Raw genomic sequence first — 24,288 nt, 5'->3', positions numbered from 1 at the left:
TTTTAAACTCGTGGTCATGAATCAGGGGACGTCATGATACGCGCTAACATCAGTAAGAGGGAAGGCACGAAGAAGGTGCCACTATGGAAGCAGAGTATTTACTTTGTATTAAATTTATTAATTCAGTCTACGATTGTGTTCATCAAATGAAGTCATTTAAAGATGGCGTTACTGTAGCACAACTCCTAAATTAAAAAGGAAAGGCAAAGGTTTTATTATTATTAATAATATGCGATTTTAGGATATAGATTTCATAACAAACGTATTTTTTTTCTCTTAGGTATATAATAACCATACATAATATTTTTATCTTTATGATTTACGACTTTCTCATAACTTTTTCATTAATTTCTATAACCAATCTCAATCTGTTTGGAAATTGCGTTCCTGAAATTTTTTGGCCATTGTTAGGAAGCAATCTTCCTTCTATTTTGAACAATTTTGTACTGGAAGAGTAAAACCCATATGAGAGAATTTTCCTTTAAACTGTTTTTATGAGGAGAAAATGTTTTTTTTTTTTTTTTCCTACCTAAGCTGACAGCCTTGAGAAGCTATTTCAGCGTAACCCTAACTTTTGTAGGTGAGCTCACGGGGCTCAAACCTGATGACGTTGCTAACACGAACCCTAGCAAGAGTCGTGCTTCGCAGAATCTATCACCGGATCGGAAACGCGACCCACTGAGAAGATCCGGCGAGAAACTCAGTGGGCTGTGTCTGAGAGTTAATTTACTCGTCGAGCCCTTCGTCGCCCTTCGTCGTTCGACGAGAACGGTGACCGGTGCTTGAAGTACCTAGAAGCACCGTTAGTGGATCGGGAGGATCCGAGATGACGTGTTTTGGGCGACGTCGATTGCTTTCCATTCTGTCCGCAGGATCGGGAATGTAGTTACCGGCGGCCACGATGAGAGGGTTCTCGTGTCGTGCCGCTTTATCGAAGTGGGGAGATAATGTAACAGAAAGTAAAATGACCAAATTCACGTACTTATTTTCCAAACCAGAACATCCGAAAGAATGTTATCACGACTATTATTTTATGCTTTGGTAAGGAGTGGACGGCGAATAGTATGATTATTTTTATTGTTTAGCAATTATTCTTATTTACGTTACGTAATTTATGAGTATAAATTTACCTTCTAAAAAAGAAGATAATAACCTCTCAATTTCAAAATTTAGTTGAATGTAATTAATGTTAATTTCACTAGAAACAGACGTTTCTTGTTGAACTATTAAAATCTAGAAAGAAAATGGAGGTCATATTACTGATCTGTGATGAAGATGTTATCAAAAAAAACAAACATAGAAACATTCAATTTTTGTAGTATTAAACTTTTCTTACATTTTATTTTCAGTTTTGTAGATGAAATTTTATTCTTTGCAATTTTTAATAAAGGTTCGTATGGCTTAAAATGTCTCGTTGGGATGCGAAAGCCGTACTTAACCGTTAAATTGAAGTGACATTTCGCGTATCCGATAAAACCGGTTTTGAATAAATCTAAAGTGACACGTCCACCCACCCTGTCAAACATCTACTGGTCCTGTAAATCTGCATGACGATTTTCATGTTTTAACCATTAAAAATGGTAAGAAAACAATTTTTACACTGAAATGCGTTTAAGTGATCGATATTCCAAAGACAAGATTTCCGAAAAAGTTAAAGCCACGTAATGCGCAGTCGTCATCACTTTGTCATCTTTGTAATGTCGGCACTTGCGCGATGCAAAAATTCATTTGTAATTAAGGGTAGTTTCATGTGTTGAGTGCATTTATAACGTGGTATCGCTATGTTTCTGAAGCCTCTGCGTCTGGATATCAAGAGGAAGCTGACGGCGCGGTCGGACCGAGTGAAATGCGTCGACCAGCACCCGTCGGAACCCTGGCTGCTCTGCTCCCTGTATTCAGGAGACGTTAACATATGGAATTATGAGACTCACGCTCAAATTAAGAGATTTGAGGTCAGTTTATATACAATATATTAATACAATATAGTATTGTGGTTTCAAAATAATTTTACAAAACTCAAATTTGAGCTTATTTTCGAAACCAACTGTACTGTTTTGAAACCATAGTACTTAAACATTAAATGCGAAATGAAACTGTAGCCGATTTAATCTTCTAGTACTTCTAAGAAAATTGTATTAAACAGTATCTGTGTCTGTAAAATTTTATAATTTTACTGCCACTCACTGCTAAGCTAGCACTAATTTAAGATAATTACATATAACTTTGATCTACAATATATGGCTATAGCCAATTTAATTTCATCCCATACATAATTAATATTATAATATTTCATTTTTAAAACAAATGAAGGGTCCTTATCATGATTACATTCACCACATTGCAAGTCTTGAAAGACGCGAAGTTAAAACTTATAATTTATTTTGTAAGGTGTTTTATGTAAAGATGATTTTTATTCATAATCACAACATATTTTTGTGCAATTTCCTTGAATAAACAATAAATAAGAAATTCACCATAAACAAACAATAAAAACTATTTTTTAACTATTCTGAACGTAATCTGGACTCCTGTTTCTATGAAACTGATTTCTTATTCAAACTTAATGTGTGAAAAATATTTTCCCTAAGCAACCTGATAATAAATATTTCTCTGTTATCTTTACATTACAAAACAATTAAGTTTTATCTGTTAAACAGTGACTGAAATAAAAATATTAGATGGAATTTATTTATTTTAAAAGCTATGACTGTTTGTCATATTTGTTATGATAATGTATATTGTTATGATAATAATAATATGTTCTAAATATATGAAAAAATTATATAACAAATAATGAGTTAAATTCTAAAATGTGAATAAGATTTATTTAATGGAATGTTCTTTGTAATGAAAATTAAATTATTTAATTAACATTATAAAATTCCTTCTAAAGTATGTAGTGATTCACACTTGAATGATTTAAATTAGCCATGCACCTCTTTTTTTCTGACTAGTATAATTTTTATTGTCCTGGATGGTTTTGGCCCTTGATTACATGCTAATAATGTTTCTCACTTGTTTCAAAATAGTTACTCACTGTTCAGACTGGAGTTTATTCCTGCCTTGTGTCAGATAAGAGTATTCAGAAATACTGCTCTAATAGTAATAGACAACCAGTGTAGTTCACAATTCCGTCCACCATGTGTGAGGTCAATTGTAATAAATGTTCTGCCTTTCGAAAGAGAATTCATATTTGCTTTGCTGTAGAAATAGGTAGAATGGTGACAGTTACTTGGATGGACCTACAGTATACTACCACTAGTAGTAGTAAGTAATTACATTAATTTATGAATGTGGATCTTTGTTACTCAATATTATTATTTTGTCATAGCTCAAAAATAATCTGGAATATATAGTGAGCCACTCAAGGCCAAAATATTCATTAGCCTGACAGAAATTGTTAGTTTTCCCAGACTAAGATGTACATTGTATTAAGCTCTGCCATCAAAAACCTCCACAGTGAATTTAACATCTAAAGTATTTATATTTTCTCTGGTCAACAGTACGAAACTGCATGCAAAAGCCCTGTTGATATGATTTGATAACTAGTACACCCAAGATGCTTTCAGCTTAGGTTGCAAAAGGTACTGCTTGAAGAGTGCATTCTCTGTACCAAGAAGGTAATGAATATTGGTCCAAGTAAGGTAATATTATGGTTGATGCTGTATTTGAGCCTCAATGAAGACATTTAATATTTTGGGATAGTCACCACCAATCTGAGTAGGTCTCATTGACTCCCACCTGATATTAATAGTGATGATATTCCCTCATGGAAGTGATATATATTAATACCACTACAAAAATTCATACTTGCCTGTGATATTTGAACATCAGAACACTTGTATCTCTTGAAATTATTACCAGAGGCATCTCATTTAGGTTTTGATGATTATAACTTCATTTCAGCTCCTCTGTAGTTTGGTTCTTGCACAAATATTAAACGTAAAACTGTTCAACAATAGCAGCAGCGACATAAAAAAAACTGAAGTAAAATTAAATAGTGCAAGCCATATTTTGCAAAGCATAAACTTTTTACCCTTCCTTGTCTATATATATACGAAATTGCATCTTTTGTTAAAACTTGTCCCAATAGATTCACTAAGATGTCTAATGTGGCAAACAGAAATCGACGCGACGATAAGCTATGTTTTCCAAAACCAAAACTACATTAAAGAATAATAGTATACTAGGTATGAGCGTTAGGATATTTAATAAACTACCGAAGAAATTAAGAGACTTAGATGATTTTAATTTTAAAAAAACCTAAAAGGTAATCTTATTAGTGAAAATTATTATCACGTGAATGATTTTCTTGGGGATGACATTGAAAATAAATGGATTTTTAATTATTAGTTGAATTATGGATGAATGAATGGTAAATTATATAATATTATAACTATGCACTGCACTAAAATTCGCATGTCAAATAATGACAAAGCATACACGCTGCTTTTAATTTATGTAATAACTCATTTTCACTATGCTTGGCGAATAAATGATTTCTTTCTTTCTTTCTTTCTAATAAAAGATATCAAGAATATTCATTATTTATCATGATGGATGAATTATAGATTAATCATATATATTAGAATCAGTTCTAACTACTATTAATTATGAACCTTAATGATGACAGTTTCACCATTGAAAGTACTCATTGAATTGAAAGAAATCCATCATTATTAAATATGTAATATTATGAAATAAATCATGGAAAACTTGTACATAAACATGCTTTTTAGCATATAAGCTTTGATTCTTAGATTATAGCTATATAAGATTATAGCAATAGAGAATCATCATGAAGTAACACAAATTTCAAAACACCATTAATTAATTGATAGCATATTGATTTATTTATTTTTATTTAGCATTGGGGAAGGCCTATGTCCAGCAGTGGCCAGATAAAGGCTGATGATGATGATGGTGATGATGATGATGATGATGATGATGATGATGATGATGATGATGATGATATTGATTTATGTCAATAAAAGCATTTGAGTCAGTGAACTGCAACTCAGTTACATTATACTCTCTGAATGTGTTATGAAAGGTTCACATAAATTAATAGTTAATGTTTACCTACAGTCAACTTTGTTCTTAGCATATCTTTTTTATTGCGTAGATAGTCACACAATGAGGTCACAGTCTACTAAGACAAAATTAGTTAACAGAGTCCATAGACATCACCAGGTGAACATCCCAATAACTTTGCGAAGTCTCCATTTAAATCGAATCACATGACTGCTTCCATACAGTAGAAATGGGAACAGTGGTACCTATACATACATGCATACAGGCTTATAATATGCCCACCACCAGATTATAAAAACCCCTCTAGTTAGTTTCTGTCTCGAAAGGAAACAGGCCCTTGTCACAGTTACAGTTTTTCCAAGGTTCATAGCATTATTTTTCAAAAAGAACATAATTAATATATTTTACCAGAAAATTTATACACATCTATTCAGTAATTGCTACTTAAGTAGCTTTAAATTGTGTCCAAGAATGGACTCCTTGTATGTGGCAAAGTTTTATATTGTTAATGATAGGGACAACAGCTGTATTTAACATTGTTCTACTGTCATTGTTATCTCATTCATTGCTTAAAGATGACTGGAAAATCAGATTATCTGATGAATGGTGTTTTTGTTTTATTTTCTTAATGATACGAACATAAATGGCTGCTCATTTGTAATACTTGAGAGTGCTTTGTTTTCCAGTACTTTTACCTAAAATAACCAAGCATTTTGTAGCAAAACACATATACACAACAATTGTACAATTGAGTTGAATTCTATGACACTATTGGATATTTAATAATTAAAGTCAGATAGATACCTTATTTAAATGAATTGATCATATGACTTTTATTAAAGCAAATATTTGGTGCATATGTTCATTGTACTATCAATACATATCAATTTACTGTCCATCAATTGATTGATTGACTGTATTAGAGGGTTGTCAAGAAATTGAGTCTATACAGTGTCTTCAACCTTGAATATGATGTTGGAGTATTGCAGAGTACAATTGCCATTGGATAACTACTGTTCTATGTTTCAAAGCAGAACGTTTGCTAGGTATAATAAGCTAGGCGGTATTTTTTTATTTCCGTCAGTAATTACATAATATTAAAAAATTAAGTGATTGAAAATCATGTTTCTAAGACTACTTTTTTTTTGTATTTTCAAATGAATTCTGTGCTTTATACTCCGTATTATTTAAATTAGAGTAAACATAATTCTGTAAGTAATTCAAAAGGCCTCCAATTACAATACATAGTAAATTTTATAATATTCGTTTTATTTAAACAGGTATGTGATCTCCCGGTGAGATCAGCAAAGTTTGTTCCCCGGAAGAACTGGGTGATAACTGGCTCAGATGACATGCAGATACGTGTATTCAACTACAACACCCTGGAGAGGGTTCACTCATTTGAAGCACATTCGGATTATGTGCGATGCATAGCCGTTCATCCCACACAACCGTACATATTGACTTGCAGTGGTGAGTACTTGAAAGAAATAGATGTACTTGTCTACAATTTGCATAAAAACAAACTCACAAATTCTGTTTTACTTGGTTTGATTTATTTTATTTAGCTTAATAATATATAAGTATGTTTGTCCGATGAAGTCTACAAAACCTTGGGTTTTATTTTAAAACTGTTAAATAAACTTGAGGAATATTTAATTTTAATTGTAGCTTGTAAGATATAAGATAGTTTGAACTATTGAAAATAATTGTAGGGGTTTCTGATCCGTATCTAATTTTACTACACGGAAAGGAACAGAGAGAAAAAATATGATGAGCTTGGAATGACTTAGGCCTATCAAGCATTACATACTGCATATTGACAAAGAGAATTTAGAAAAAAGTACAGTATCAAATAAACACAATATTTCAGATGATCTCCTAATCAAATTGTGGAACTGGGACCGTAATTGGACATGTCAGCAAGTATTCGAAGGGCATACGCATTACGTAATGCAGATCGTTATCAACCCGAAGGATAACAATACCTTCGCAAGCGCAAGTCTCGACACTACTGTGAAGGTAGGAATAATGGCGACGTATTGACGCCAACTGCGTTAAGATCCTTTCTCTTGTTGATATAGATCAGTAAAAGCGATAAAGCTCTTGTGGTAATTAGTGCTTAAAACGAGAATGTTGCCGCGTACTTTAGGACAAGAGAGATGGTATCGGTTTCATGGTTAACCATGAACTCTGAATGAAGAATGGATTAGGGGCAACAAGCACTGAAACTGATGGTGAGGAGTGTTAGCTCGCGTGTGTAGGTACCACGAACCTGTCTCATCCTGCCGCGAAGCAGACATGCCATCTAGTTTGAAGGGTGAAATAATTAGCTTTTACACAATATAATGGGGACCTTGACCTCATCCACCAATCGGCAACATTCACGTGGATATGTCTAAAATAGTTGAACTTTCTTAATGTTTATCGTACTATTTTTAGGTTTGGCAACTTGGTGCTTCTATATCGAACTTCACTTTAGAAGGTCACGAGAAAGGCGTCAACTGCGTGGACTATTATCATGGCGGTGACAAGCCCTACCTCATCAGTGGAGCTGATGACAGGCTCGTCAAAATATGGGATTACCAAAATAAGACATGTGTACAAACATTGGAAGGTAAGTTTTAATAGAAGATTGTGCGTTTCTTAGTCCTGCATTGATTTAATCCGAGCTTTAAAAAAATCAAATAAAATATATATTCCTGGGACTTATTACGAGAAGTAGACGACAGAATGTCATCGGGTTGGGACGGGGCCTAAATACGCAAACATAACTTATCTCATTCTTGGACAGGTCATGTTCAGAATGTATCAGCAGTATCATTCCACCCCGAGCTTCCGATCCTGCTGACCGGTTCTGAAGACGGCACCCTCAGAATATGGCACGCAGGCACCTACAGGCTCAAGTCTTCCCTAAATTATGGTTTCGAAAGAGTATGGACGATATCCACCATGCACGGTTCGAACAACGTCGCTGTAGGGTGAGTTTCTTGATGGTAACTCAAGATGTGAGTTATTTTAGTCCATTGGCGATTATATTTTAATTAAATGTAGGTTTCATTATTATGATAAATTGGATCAAAGTAATATCTGGTTGTAATGGTAGGAGACTTAATTATTTTTCTCAATATTAATTTCACATTTGTTATTGATAGGTATGACGAAGGTACGATAATGATAAAAGTGGGCAGAGAAGAGCCTGCTATATCTATGGACGTGAACGGAGGAAAGATTATCTGTGCTAAGCACTCTGAATTGCAGCAGGTCAACTTGAAGGCTCTCCCTGAAGGTAACAAAGCAAAATTAAAATCAAATGTTCAGTTTGGTAGTTTTCTTATCTTATAATAAGACGCATTAATAAAAGATAGAAAAAGTGTGTATGAGTGTGAGAGAGAAAGAAATATTTAAATACTTACTCTGCTGGCACTCAAGATAAGACCCAAATACTCTTTACTGCCTATAAAATTATAAAATACTAATAAAATAGCATTGTCTATTTTTCTGGAATCAACAGAACTTTCATTACAAACACAAAATTGATTTTGAAGTATTCTTTAAAATTCAAAATGCGCTAAAAATTCAATCATTGCAACACAGTTCTTTCAATATTTAGGCACAGAAATAAAAGACGGAGAGCGTGTACCAGTCGTTGCTAAAGACATGGGCTCCTGCGAGATATACCCACAACGATAGCCCACAATCCAAACGGTAGATTCGTGGTGGTGTGCGGTGATGGTGAGTTCATCATATACACCGCGATGGCTCTGAGGAACAAGGCGTTCGGGACGGCCCAGGAGTTTGTATGGGCATTCGACAGCTCAGAGTATGCGACTCTAGAGAATTCATCTTCAGTTAAAGTCTTCAAGAATTTCAAGGAGAGAAAAAGCTTCAAGCCCGAGTACGGTGCTGAAGGTGAGAACAGTACGATATTTTTTATTTCCATTTTACTTTGTGATTCAATTTTGTAAACAGGTTTAAAAGTCGACAGGGTCAAGAATGGAGTTATTTATATAATTTTATGGTTACGCACAACAAATTTAACTACTTTAAATCACATATCAGCTGATTTCTTGTTTATATGAAAAATCTCTTTACTACCTAGTATGAATACATGATTTTCTAAATAATATACTGAAACAATCTAATAAAAATGCTCAAGTTTAGTTTATGATTGTAAAAGTTAAAAGTATTATCGAAATAAATAATACTGTTTACCGTTGTAAGATTATACTGTAGTGTTTTGTTCAGGTATATTCGGAGGTTACATGCTCGGCGTGAAGTCTATCAGCGGAGTAGCATTCTCGTTCTACGATTGGGAACATTTGGAACTTGTCAGACGGTACGATTGTCATCTATATCTAATTTAGATTTTTACAAGAAATTATGTTTCTAAAACATTTAAGAAGAGTTGTTATGTTTACAATTTTTTTGTCGCGACAACAATTTGCTCAATGTCACTCACGTCCTTTTTATACCACTAAACTAACAATTGTTCAACAGTATTGAGATTCAGCCTCGTCACGTGTTTTGGTCCGAAAGCGGGAACCTTGTGTGTTTGGCTACCGATGAAACTTACTTCATCCTGAAGTATAACGCTGCTGTGGTGACCAGAGCAAGGGAGACTAATACCGACATTACTGAGGATGGAATTGAAGATGCGTTTGAGGTAACAAAATTATAAATTATACCAAGGCGGTCAGATGATGATAAGGGTCAATTCCCACTGAAAGAGCAGCGGCCGGCAGCGTCTTTTTGAGGCAAAATATTACAAACTATTTTGAATCTTATCTACGTGATTAAAAAGTTCATAGTCATTTGAAGGCAAAGGAGGGGTAGCGTGGCGTCGCGAGGCTGCACGAGCCTTCTACCGACTAGTCAAAAGAGGCGCCGCGCGGCTGATCGCGGCGCAGCTAGCTGACGTGCGGCCGACCGCGGTGCAGCTGACAGACTCGCGGCTGCGCGCGAGCGACCATTTCATACCCGCCCGCCCTGCCGCTTGCGCATTTCGCGTCATTTTATTAGAGGGTATCTTGTTCTTCTTCTACAGCCAGTGCTATGATGCATAAATCCAAATCCACCATATTTATTGCCACACAACTTTCCTTGAGTGAAGTAGATCGCACACTAGTTTTCAAAGCTACCGCGCGGAGGCTCATTGCGGCGCCTCGGGATGCCGCGCTGCCTCTCGCGGCGCCGCACTGCCCGCGCGGCGCCGCGCTCAGTCACTTGCTCTTACGGCCGCTGCGCGCCGCTGCTCTTTCAGTGGGAATAGACCCTTACAGTTCAATTGAAGCTTAACACGAAATGGATCATCTTCTTCTGCCCTTCTACGTCAGATGTCGCTGCGCTAGCAAACCTTTTTTCATCATATCTGAATACAGAAGTCATTTAATGTTCCTTTGACTATGACTATTGTGTCTTTGTCATCTAATATACTGCTTACAGCTAAATACATAATCAGTCACAGCTTACTGAGTTGAGTTAAAGGGTTTTTTCCCTTCATGAAATGGTCAGATTTAAAAAATAAAATATGTATCTAATTGCAAATGTGTAGAATTTGTTTTTAAATATATATATTTTTTCTAGAACGGCATATCTTTAAACTTTAGCTTGTGAATTAAGCTAAGAAAATAAAACATTCTTCATAATAGAGTTCCATGTAAGAATACACATAGGTATTTATTTAAATAAAATTGAATATGTTAGATTTTTTCTCTTTTTTTTTTAATCCACCTGATGGTGAGTGGTTACGTCGCCCATGGACTTCAGCAATGCCACGAGCAGAGCCAAGTCGCTGCCTACCGTAAAATAATATCTTACATTCAACAGGTAGTTGGTGAAGTCAACGAAACAGTGAAGACAGGCATATGGGTCGGAGATTGCTTCATATATACCAACACACTGAACAGGATAAACTACTACGTCGGCGGTGAGATAGTCACGGTTGCGCATCTCGACCACACTATGTACATACTGGGATACGTTGCTAAGGAGAACAGGTAAATCTATATATACAACATGTAACATATTTAACGCACACCCTCAAACACCCCAATTAGACTTTAATCGTATAAACGCTATGCATACACCGAATATTATTTATATGTGCGTTAACATTGATTATTTGTGAAATTAGTTATTCCCATTTCGTGGAAATAAAATGGTCACCGATTCACACTCCGCTGCGCACGCACACACAGACACCTACTCGCCGCGCCGCTTGTTCAATGCACTTTAATGACCGTTTTCGTATTTGTTGTTTTATGTTAGATAATACTGCAATGTCACTTTTCACTTTATCAAAGGCGGTTATTATCTTATTCTTTAGTTCTTCGGCACTTATTGTCTGTGTGTTATAAACTAGCGATTTAATTCGCCCCCACAAAAAAAAGTCGAGAGGCGTCAAATCAGCTGATCTAGGAGGCCACTGACAGAAAAGACATAGCGAAATATGGGAGATATTTTATTTGCACTATCACTTGACCTCTTATCGATAAGGTGGATGCGACGTGACTGACTTGTCAAAAATATTTTGTTGACTTCGTTGTTTAGATTTTTCTTTGATCACCGCCGACGCAACCGCGTCGCCGCGAACATCGGGATTAGCCTGCCGTTTATTGTAAGAATATTAAGCCGACGAAAGAAAGGGATAGTAATTATTTTTGTATTACGTGGTTTTCTTTTATGTATTGTAGTGTTGCTGTGTGCCGGCGGTCGCTGTTGGCATTGTGTGCATAGGTATTTTATTTTGTAATAGACTATTAGCCTTGAAATAAGTATCAGATTTATTTAATTAAATAATATATTTTTTACTAATTATATATTTCATTTTAAAAAGTCTTAATACCCTGACTTACGTTCCATTTTCGTTTCTATGAACTGTTTAGCTAGCTGTGTAGGGTGACTGTAATTTACTTAGTTTTAACTAAATTTTAGAAAAAAAATTGGTACATAAAAAACAATCAAAATCGATCCAGATTCCGATTCTGAACAAATTACTTTCAGGGTGTGCGTTGATTATGTTACATGTTGTATACACAAAAGAAAGCAGTGTTAGTTACACTATTTATAACTCAAGATCGGCTGTACTGATTTGGCTGAAAATTGGCGGGAGGCAGCTTAGAACCAGAAAACGGACACTGGATTTTTATTCGGACTTTTTATCCCGTTCGAACGCGTTCCCGTGTGACGTGACATAAAACATCAAAGAGAATACAAGTCACTATAAAAGGTGGTATAACAAAAACGCACCTGACGTGGAATAACAAAACGCAAATGACAGCAAAACGTAATTTTGTCTATGGTTAAGTATGGTTGAAAATTTGATAATTATAAGTGTTGCCAAAATTAATAATCAGTAATTTGTATTCTCTTTGAATCATTATTGACAATGCCGTGACCAAGACGAATCGAAGATCGAATCTTTCCCGACAAGCGGAACAAAGTTCGCCGGGTCAGCTAGTATAATATACAAAAAAGATCTGTATGTTTTATCGCAGAATTCTCCCTACACAGATGAACCGATTTTGATATTTTTTGTGTTCGTGTAGGTCTCTGCGTCGGTTAGGCTTATAACTAACCCGGTAGATGGAGCTGCATTAGGTTTTAGACCTTCTATTTTAAAAAAAATCAGTGCCTTATAACGTTTGTACAGCCCATTAATTTATAATACGAAATTAAGCCTGAATCTTTTTACGATTAAGAAGTATGATTGTAAACAATAATAATTTTATATTCCCAGATTATACCTAAACGACAAAGAGTTAAACATTGTTTCTTATTCATTACTACTATCTGTGCTCGAGTACCAGACAGCAGTGATGCGGGGCGATTTTGAGACTGCCGATCGTGTCCTACCCACGATTCCTACCGAGCATCGAACAAGGGTCGCACATTTCTTAGAAAAGCAGGTAACATTTTTCTGATTAATACAGCAAAATAACTATATAGATTAGTGTAATTGAGTCAATCTCGCAATAATTACTACCACCATACTGCATATTTCTATTGTGAAATAATCATGTGGTTTGACTTTATATTTTTATGGGATTTGTTACTGATAAATTTGCTGCATATACGGCTGCCTATTTGAAAAGAAAATCGCTTATAATCATTAATTAAAATACCTTAGACTACAGAGATAAAGAGAGATAGATGACAAGTCATTTTTGCGACAACCATACTTACACAAAATCACGAATGAAATTAGGATCTTAAAATTTTACTACACGTTTTATTAATCAAAATGTTACTTCAACAAACACTAATGATATCGTTATTACTTCAGGGATTCAAACAACAAGCCCTAGCGGTTTCCACGGAGCCGGATCACCAGTTCGAGCTGGCGTTAGCGTTGGGAGAACTGGAGCGAGCCAAGCAGCTGGCTGAGGAGGCAGGCCTGGCTGAAGGTGTGGCGTCCAGGTCCTCTGCTGCCAGGTGGTCAAGATTAGGTTCCGCCGCCGCTGCTGCAGCCCAAACTGAACTTACCAAAACTTGTTATCACAATGCGCACGATTACAGTGCGTTACTACTTTTTGCCGTTAGCACTGGTGAGTACAGGTAGTTTTTAGTTAGATTATTAGTATCACTAAATGAGCTCCTTTAAATGGTTAACATCATATCTGCTTTGAGTCTATAGTACAAAAGCATATATGTTATCAATACGTTAGTTTTCGTTTTCGAAGAGATACCGTAATTAGATAAATTTGTAGGCTCTCCATACGTGTTTTTGTATAAGTAAAATATAATGTTTTCGAGGTAAACATGTTAGCTGTTGATGAATTTACAAAAAAAGATGTGTAGTGTCGTGGGACATTGGATAGGAACGAAGTTCCTTATTATACAAATATTAATTTTAAGTTCTATTCGAGGTATACAGAAAATAATTATTCGGGTATACATTTTTTATTATAATTTTTTAATTGATAAATAAATAAAAAAACTACTTTACAAAGTTATCAACTTTATTTTCTTCACAATTATTTATAAAAAATATAGAATAAAAATATGTAATTTTTTATAAGTTATTACAAAGTTAAGTCGTACACTGTGTGCATTACTAATTTGTACGTTATTACAAAGTTAAGTCGTACATTATGTGCATTACTAATAAAACTCTTACGTTACGGACGTTTTTTGCCGGTTAGGGTACCCCTCCGTATCGTCCCACAAGGAATTTCGTTCCAAAATCAATTTTAAATCTAACTACATTGCTGATTCTAGTTATCACAAAGTAAATAAGCAAACATTATATCGGCAGGCGACAAACCACTGCTACAGGAAGTGGCACGAATGTCCAGTGAATCTGGAGACGATAACATCGCGTTCGTAGCTCACTTCACACTGAACGACCTGGACCGCTGTCTAGAGCTTCTCATATCCAGAAATAAGCTGCCCGAAGCCGCATTCTTTGCCAGGTACCGTACAAAGCGTGGAGGATAAACAGTGTTTAATATTGAATCTACTTGCTTTAATTCACTGGGAATATTGTCTGATTGAGAATACACTGGTTCTGGACACTTAGTTTATTGTAATAACTTCACAATTTATATTACAAATGAAGCACCACAAAACACGTCTAGTTTGTTCAATGACCAGGAACAAAGAGAGCGAGACAGAGAATGAAATAGCATTTTATTATCTATTTATTAGAATAATAAACAGCCAGTATTAAGTGGATCGATTACCCGTATTCCAAAAAGGCAATAAAAATATGTACTTAAGAAATGTAAAATTTAATACATAAATAAGTATAAGATTATGGTCGTATTTCGATCATAAAGCGAACAGGAATAAATTGTATAACCACGTAATGGAATATGACGTCTTATTGATTTTACATGGTTATTTATTATATAGTTGAGCAAGTTAAAATTGATTACTTTGATAATGCAAACCAAATATTGTAAAAATCATAATCTAGCTTCCTTAGCGCAATTCTATAATTTTCTCTTCTGTTTAATATGTAAGTGAAAAAAGTGATAAACGAAACGAATGAATTATATTATTTCGAACAGATCATACATTCCGTCTAAAATATGCGAAGTGGTGAAGATGTGGCGTGAATCAGTTGGTGCCACGAACAAGAAATCCGGTCAGTCATTAGCCGACCCGGTCAACTATGAAAATCTGTTTCCGGAATACAATGTGAGTATATCGAGTGGTTTATAGGAGAGAGATATATTTATGTAATACTAGCTGACCCGGCAGACTTCGTAGTGCCTCAATCGATAAATAAAAGACCTAAGCTTTTGTAGAAAATAAACTTAAAACAAACAAAAGGAATCCGTCCGTCGGGGGACACATTAAAGGAAAAACAAAATTGTTATTTTTATTTAGTTCATATTTATCTACCTTTTAAACCTTCTCTGGACTTCCACAAATAATTCAAGACCAATATTATCCAAATCGGTCCAGCCGTTCTCGAGTTTGAGCGAGACTAACGAACAGCAATTCATTTTTGTAGATTTAAAACTTAAGAATTTTGAAAAAATATATCAAAAGCTTCTTTCTTTACTTCTTTAGCTATTTGAATGGAGTAATCTAAATTTTTATTATCATTAATAATCAATTTCAGTTTAAAAAAAAATCATTACATTTTGTTAGTAAGTATTACATATAATTATGTTAATAACACATAATTATCAGACTGTTCGTTACAATTTTTTCCTCCCGAGTGTCTGCTGCAAAGGCTATTTATTATTAACTAGTAATTGTTCGATCTTGCTCGGTGTGATGTTCAGAAGACTAATTGAAGTTCAATTAAAAACGTCAAACTGTTGATGTTAATACCAAGTAAAATGCATCTTTAATTACAAAGATAAATGTCGGGTATTAACCGAAATGTAGCTTAAACCAAATAGTCTTTCACACCTTTTGATACATATGCATATATCCCGACATTTAAAGATACATACGTTTTAAAGTTGTGACACTCGTTGCCACGTACGTACCTGACCCGACTAATTTTGATACTTTATCTCGATTATCAACAGGAATCGTTAGAGCTCGAATACTTCCAACGCGAATTCGGTTACGAACAGAGCACCGCCATGGAGGCCGTCGAGCCGAATTCAAAGATCACGAATACGGAACGAGACATCGCCGCCGAATACGCCGAAGCGAAACGACGAGGGCCCGTCAACATACCGCCGCTACTCAATCACAAGTTTGTAGTCTTAATCTAAATCTAAAACACACGTTACTACCCGTAGCACGTGTTGTCCGCGTAAGTAGATACCACCACCCTGCCTGTTTCTGCCGTGAAGCAGTAATGGGTTTCGGTTTGAAGGGCAGCCGTTGTAACTATACTGAGATCTTAGAACTTATATCTCAAGGTGGGTGGCGCATTTACGTTGTAGACGGATCGCTTGGAGCCCCTGGGTCTGCGGAGGGACTTCGGTTCCCTCTGTATTTTGTACCGCATGTTCCATGGGGAGTGCTCTGAGGAATTGTTCGAGATGATACCAACGTCTCGTTTTTACCATCGCACCGCCCGCCACCGGAGTAGAGCTCATCCATACTACCTGGAGCCACTGCGGTCATCGACAGTGCGTTTCCAGAGATCTTTTTTGCCACGTACCATCCGGCTAAGGAATGAGCTCCCCTCCACGGTGTTTCCCGAACGCTATGACATGTCCTTCTTCAAACGAGGCTTGTGGAGAGTATTAAGCGGTAGGCAGCGGCTTGGCTCTGCTCCTGGCATTGCTGAAGTCCATGGGCGACGGTAACCACTTACCACCAGGTGGGCCGTACACTCGTCTGCCTACAAAGGCAATAAACAAAAAAGATGTCTATGGGCCACTTAACACCAGGTGGGCTGTGAGCTCGTCCACACATCTAAGCATTAAAAAAAACAAAGACTATTCAGGAAGCTAAACTCATTGTTTTATGTATATAGATTATAATCTGAACACGACCTATCTATTATCCATACATTATATGAAAACTTCCTCTGATACCGTAGCCTATAATTTAGTATCAATCGTAAACCTGCGTAATATTTTTTTCGCGAAACACATTGTTATCATTCGAGTTTATCATTAACAAACATGTCGATTGAACACATAACACTTACTAACAGTATTATTTTGTAATCTTCACACTGTCATTTTGCGTCTTCGCCGAAGGTCAGTTCTTCGAGTGGAAATTTTACGCCACAGATAAACACTTAACCTATATAGATATAGAATCTATATATTAATACGTGAAGCAAAAACTTTATAACTTTTTTACAAAAATTGCGCGGACAGAGGTGTATGAAATTTCCTACACTTATAGAGAATATAGAGAAGGAGTGCAGAATGATATTTTTTTTTTAATTTTGTTTAAAAGTACATTAAATCGATAAAAAAAACATTACACACACTACCATGTATTTGACGCACACACGCATGCATACTATTTATTTATTGTCACACTTTTGTTCTTGACGTCTGTTGTCAAATTGAGAATATATTAAATATTGTTTGTCTTTATTAATATTTTTCTATAGTGTAGTCTTGGCGTTTGTGATTATAGAAGTATAATAATAGTCTTTGAAAATAGAATCATAATAATGTACAAACTTACAATTTCAGTTAATTATAGTCGAATTTCGACTACTGCTTACTAGTGGCCCCACTAGTAAATAGTAACTCGTAACTATACTGAGACCTTAGAACTTATATCTCAAGGTGGGGTGGCGCATTTACGTCGTAGATGTCTATGGGCTCCAGTAACCACTTAACACCAGGTGGACTGTGAAATCGTCCACCCAGCTAAGCAATAAAAAAAAAATATATTAATGTGCTGTAAATTTTGTAGTCAAATACAAGATTCTGAAGGGGACAGCAGAGAGGATGCGACAAGTGGGAACACGATGAGCGAAAGTCAACAAAAACGTAAAATTTCAATCGACATCATGGAGGAGATAGAACGGGAATTCGGTGAAATCGAATTCGAAAACCACGTCGATAACGATGTGAGTATTTCAATTGAGCAGAACATATTCGACGCTTGAAAGGCAAACGCGACTAAGCGACAATAACTGCTTTGTACCTACATAAACTTTTTTTTTTTTTATGATTGAGAGATTACTGGTGGCCCGAAGGCCTTTCCAGTTTCACCAGGACAGGTGGGCGAGCAAAGGCTCAGCCAGGAGGGGTGGGATTTGCTAACAGCTGCCCGAGCGCCTCCGAAGGAGACCTAACAACTCAAGAGCAATTGCTTCGCGAATGCATCTACTACCGGATCGGAATCGCGACCCGCTGAGAAGATCCGGCGAGAAACTCAACGGGCTGATGCATGGGCTAGGTTGCACGTCGACTTCTTCGTCGAGTTCGACGAGTACGGTTACTGGCCTACATAAACTAGCGGCCCGCTCCGGCTCCGCTCGGGTCTTTAACAAAAATTTCAACGTTATTTAACGTTGTTTTATTTTTTTAAATAAAAGAACACTTATTGCGGCATAACTACAATAGTTAGACATATGCTGTCGCGAAACTTTTTGTAAATAATAATGTGTTTTACAAAGTCGTAGTACATCATTTTATTCTATCATCAATAGTTTTCGCCGGGCACGCAATGTAAAGAATAGTTTAGGTAATTTTTTTACACTTTGGGTTACATTATTGGAGTTTTAGTAAGGATCCCTATTTTTTTTCAAAAAAGATTATGCCAATGTCACTCGGGAATAGTGTAGCTTCCAAACAGTGAAAGAATTTTTGAAATCGGTTCAGTAGTTTTGGATCCTATTCAATAGAAACAAACAAATCTTTCCTCTTTGTAATATAAGTATAGATAATAGGCAATAACCATATTCGATGCGCAAAAATATTTCTAGGTCTATTAAAATCATTTCAATCCTACAGCTAGATTCGTTGAAAGTATTTCAACTTTAAATTGGTCTACTGTAAAGTTTTTGTTTGCATTGTCGCTTAGTAATTCTTGCCTTTCAAGCGTCGATATAATGCCGGAGAGGGTAAACAATTGAACCGAAATTCAAAGCACTTAAATAAGTATGAGATAAGAAAAAAATTAACCACGACCAGAAACGAGTATCCAATTAATAGCAGGTAATCCAATTGCCCAATCAAATAATTAAAGAACACGTTTCTGACTTGTTACCATTTCGAACTGCCATACTTAAAATGATTGATTAAAGCAATATTTATTGGACTACAGTTTAATGTGTATTACTGAAAATGAGTTATCAAATACAAATGATCATCATCTGTATTCTTTGATTTAAATTCGACAGTATAAAATATGATAACAACGATAATAATACTTATTTAAAACAAGGTAAAAGCCTTGAGAATATCAAAAGTTTCCTCGTAGAACTAAACGAGTTAATGTGTACCAGAAACAGTTTGAAGTGGAAGATATTTTATTTAAATTGAAATTAAAGAAAAAATGTATTATCTTATATGATACAATAAAATAGTGCATGTAATTTCACGATCTGGTTCGTGTACATAAAATTGCATTGTTTGATGCAGCTATGTACATAGAAGTGAATAACAAATATTTATTACGAACATCTGTGCATTACGATTCTTTGTTTTAATGGTTAAAATAAAACGTTTTTGTTACATATTATTTATTGTGATCCGTCTAATTCGAAATATGTAAATGATCTTTTCATTCGATTACAATAAAAAATATATTTCACTTCATAAATTATAACATTAACTTCGATTATTGTTATGTTGTCGAATAGTATGTTGTTAGTTAGTGTCTGTGTGTGTATGATAAATTTATTTAAATTTATAAAAGTAGTTAAGAAACCTATACATATATGTATGTATATTAATGAACTATCTGTATTGTTCACAGGACCTCTCGGACGTAGAAGACTTAATCGGCTAATGTACGGACATACTTTAGGTTGTAGTTATTCCTGTTTTATATTTTATTTTTAATTAATTATTAAAACTATAAATTGTAATCTTAAAAGAAGAAAACAAAACAAAAAGCGTATGTATTTCATAAAGTGCTAATACAGTTTAAGATTAAAGTATTATGTGAATTGAAGTGTTTCTATTATTTATAAAGTTATACGACGTTTTGGGCAGTGACAGTGTAAAGGAGCTCAGCCGCGCTCAGTGTGCTCAGTGCGAGTATTTTAACGTTCTCGATAGCGTAAAAGTTAACTCAAATTTGTATGGAGTTGAAACAGCGCCCCTAGCGGCAAACGTAGGCAAACGTTCCAACTGCATACAAATTTGCGTTAACTTTTACGCTATCGAGAACGTTAAAAAAACTCGCACTAAGCACACAGTTGTCCGCCAACGATACGTTAAATGTACTGTTTGTTTTCTTAAGTATTCCTTGAGGCGCTGCTTAAACGAAATTTGAAATACATTTTGTATCAACTCATATCGACTTAAAGTTGAAAATCGCATGCCATTTCGAATAGTATATAAAATGGTTGTTTGAATCTTAAACTTGCGTTAGATGTATGTTGTTGCTACTGAAAGTATTTAGGCCTTTGAGCCTTTTTTTACTTTGAGGCCTAATTCATAATCGGTTATCGTATCTGTATAGCCCGCTCGTTATAAGAACAGTTACAACCGCACGATAAACAGTTGATTGGTTGAAATGAACTTTTACCGATTCACGCATTAGATAAACATTTTGTTATGAATAAGATCGTAAGTGTTGGATATGTGTATTATTTTAAAGCAAGAACAATAAATTTCATAATTATATTACTAATTTTTTTTTCCACAATACACTTCTTTCTGTTTAGTTATCTCATAGTATGTATGTATGTAGACTAATCACAAATATTGCATACGTTCATTTTGTGTTAAAACACCTCATAATTATATAAAATTGGTTTGTTATGTCAAAGACCTATGCCCCACCTTCCATATTATGTCTGTTGTGATCACCAATTTTAATAATCGACCAAGAATTCACCGTTCATCAATTTTCTATTTACGCAACTAAATATTTCTATTTATATAAAATAATGTTGTTTAGGTAATTATGTTAATGAATGTCTAGAATCTGTCCTTCATTTATACGTTTTTGTTTTTTCTTGGTAATCAAAAATGTAATTTAGGCTGTTTAGCCCGTATTACATTTACCAGTGGAGTTGCTACTCTCATTGCCGATGTCCACGGGCGACGGTAGTCATCGACGAACGCTGTTCCCCTGCCTTTGAAAAGCAATAAAAGTCACGTCAAATTAATATACCTTTAAAAATAGTTATAAGTAATCGCCTTCATTTTTACATCTGTTTTAAATAATCTATAGTCTATGTATAACAAACTTTATTCAGAGAGATATATAGATAGTAATAGACAATGATAGACAATGATAATACCGCCCAATGTAAACTTTTTTATGCTGTGCAGTTTTATATCAATGTATTCGTATACAATAAACGATTTTCAACTTTACTGTAATAATCATTTTTAATTTTATTATGTTTAGAATTCGTAAGTATGTACTTAAGGATTCCGTTTATTATTTGGGTAAAAAATAATAATAAAGTACATGAGTTAATGAAAATTGTTTAAATTTGTATTACTGTTCTATTTAACTATGACTTTAAATTATTAATCTAATTTTAGGATTTAATGTTCGCTCTGGAGAATAATAGATTAGTGAAAATTTTAAGTAATTTTCAATAGTTAGTACTGAAGGTCGTTTGTGATTAGTTTGTGTGAAAAGCTTTGCTAAGCTAGCTTGCATACTGTGAAGCTCTTATTTACCTTACCCGCCATTCTGCCTAATCTTGACATTTTTTTTTTTTTTTTTTTTGGTCAGGATGAAATCGCCGGACTTCCGCCCTCCACTGGGGATAGAGGGCGGGGCATGTCAGAGTCGAACTGACTAAAACCTCCTGTCGCTCAACAACCAACGTCCAAACCTCGCATGAGACAGAACTCATGAAGAGGCAAAGGGGGGAAAGTGAAGCGTTTAGTGCGGAGCACATCTCTCCCATCACCCTCCCCCTCGGGACGCCGGACCGGCGGTCGTCGGCGCCACGACCACCAGCCCTCTCGGTCGGCAAATCTTGACATAGTTTGTAGTTTGCGATAGGAAGCCGTTGGGATGAGCTCCGGGCTTTGCTGACGTTCATGAGCCACCATCAATCATCAATGTTGACTTTTTTAAAGAATGCGCGTTAGTGTCTACGTCTGCTCTCACGCACCTAAAATTCTCCGCCATTGTTGTGCTCGGGTAATTTGCAATATTGTTAGTTTGTTTAGTGTAAAAGTGAAATAAACAAAAGGCAATAAAATTTAATAGTGAAGTATTAAACAAAGATGAGTTCATCAGACAGTTCTTATTCAATTAGTAGTCGTTTATTTAAAAATTAAAAAACAGTTAAATTGTTGTTTTTATGAGTAAATTTTACACGCGGGAGGAAATGTCCAACTTTTCTAACTTGGTGCACAATGTATTATTATCTTGTGAACCACGTAGGTACTGGGGTTTTAACTTGCCTTTCCGCTTAGTGAGCGTCAAATTCTCCGCAGAAATAATAATAATTACTCCTCCCTGCATAGGCGTGTAGTGGAAATTCCGGAATAACATTAAATTACCATTTTATGGTAAAGTGAGGCCAGATTTAATTTGCTAGGCAAATTTGAACAAGCTTTGTAACCTGAAGGAAGTTGCAGCACGCGCATTATCTGAGCCGTTGAATCCCCACGATAGACGAACTATAAATGTGAATCGATGCGCGCAAAGTATAAATAAAAAAAAAGACACTAGTTGGCGATCGGCTAATGTCAGGGTCACTGCCAAGCTGCTGTCCAATGTGAAGGCTCTTGAATTTCCTTTAGCAAAACGTCATAGCATCAACGACTATATATGTTTGTCTTTATTTTGTTTTTTTTTAGTGTACCATATTCTATGACCTCTGGGAATAGCAAGCCTAGACAGATAAATAAATTAACATGCAACTAACCTTCACACGGTAGTGCGTCATTATGAAAACGATATTGTTGCCTACATGTATATTTATCCTACGCATTAGAATAACTAATTTTATATTGTAAGTTTCACATTTTATGTTTAATTAATGTAGATGGGGAAGTCGCGGCTGAGCAGCTACGAGTTCGTTATTAGATTCGCCCCGTCATGGTGACTGCAAAAGTCTTCAGGCCTTCGGTAATCTTCAAAATAAACTAAATTCACCAGACGCCACGTGCTTCCTCCGCTCACCTTGGGATGTAAATTCGAGGCTTCAGTGGTTGTTGTAACAAAGATCCTCCCTCCATTAAATCCATGATGTCTATGTGGCAGAATTAGGAAGGAATCCGGCTATAGAATGAGCTCCCCTCCACGGTGTTTCCCAAGCGCTATGACATGTCCTTCTTCAAACGAGGATTGTGGAGAGTATTAAGCGGTAGGCAGCGGCTCGGCTCTGCCCCTGGCATTGCTGAAGTCCATGGGTGACGGTAACCACTCACCATCAGTTGGACCGTGTGCTCGTCTGCCTACAAGGGCAATAAAAAATTTATTTAAATACTAAATTACTCTTACAGATTCACAATACGTATTTAATAAGAGAGTTTTTATTAAATATTAGCAGTTTAATAGGCCGATATAAACTGATAATATCTCTCACCAAAAAAAAAGCGACCGGTACGTACCGGCGGCGACATAGAACGCTCTTTGTGTCAAGATGACCGACACATGACACTTAGTGACCTACGGATTAGGAAAAATAAAACATAAAACCAACAAAGCACCTACTTTTGTAAGATATTCGTGATTTACTTTCATACGAGGTCTCTGATGATCTTCAACACTGCATAACCTAACGACGCTTAGTCACTTTACTATCTATTCTTTGTTATAAATTTCCGAGCAAGTAAGTATTTACAAACAAAATTTACATTTTCAAAGATTGCTTATTGTTTAGCGAAGTTTTCTTTTCATATAAATAAACTTTATCTCAGCACATTTGGGCCGTTAGTTATCATAACTTTCAATAAACTAGTCCGATCACTTTTAAAGAAAATGATTTAAGACGGCATTGCAAAATTACATATCTTTAGGTACCATAAATTTCGGCATTAAGAACGATTAGTGAATACTATTCTGTTTGTGTCGATAAAGAATTTCTAAACCCTAACTCCTAAAAATGAATAGCCAAATTGGGCTAATGAAACAATTTTATAAACTGGCATAATAATCTGAAAAAATTGAGTAAGACTGGAATTTAAACTAAATCTTCGTGTCGATAATATCTTTTAATATTATTGGCTGTCTCAGGGCATATAATATTATGTCTATTTTCTAGGC

General features: G+C 35.4%; 1 protein-coding gene across 1 annotated transcript; it reads left to right on the top strand.

The window, feature by feature from the left end:
• Window positions 1-1,766: 1,766 nt before the first annotated feature.
• Window positions 1,767-20,049, top strand: beta'COP (coatomer subunit beta'). Its single transcript, XM_028170941.2, is given in 18 exon segments — window positions 1,767-1,952; window positions 6,315-6,507; window positions 6,908-7,056; window positions 7,477-7,651; window positions 7,829-8,015; window positions 8,190-8,323; window positions 8,648-8,716; window positions 8,719-8,946; window positions 9,283-9,373; window positions 9,535-9,700; window positions 10,864-11,033; window positions 12,776-12,944; window positions 13,322-13,583; window positions 14,294-14,450; window positions 15,051-15,180; window positions 16,029-16,201; window positions 17,839-17,995; window positions 19,852-20,049. Coding segments are annotated over 18 exon segments (2,814 nt in total). The 5' UTR covers window positions 1,767-1,781; the 3' UTR covers window positions 19,885-20,049.
• Window positions 20,050-24,288: the final 4,239 nt, after the last annotated feature.

This window comes from Bombyx mandarina, chromosome 01 (assembly GCF_030267445.1).
Source record: "Bombyx mandarina strain Sakado chromosome 01, ASM3026744v2".
Taxonomy (NCBI): Eukaryota; Metazoa; Arthropoda; class Insecta; order Lepidoptera; family Bombycidae; genus Bombyx; species Bombyx mandarina.
This window is presented reverse-complemented; position numbering and strand designations above follow the sequence as displayed.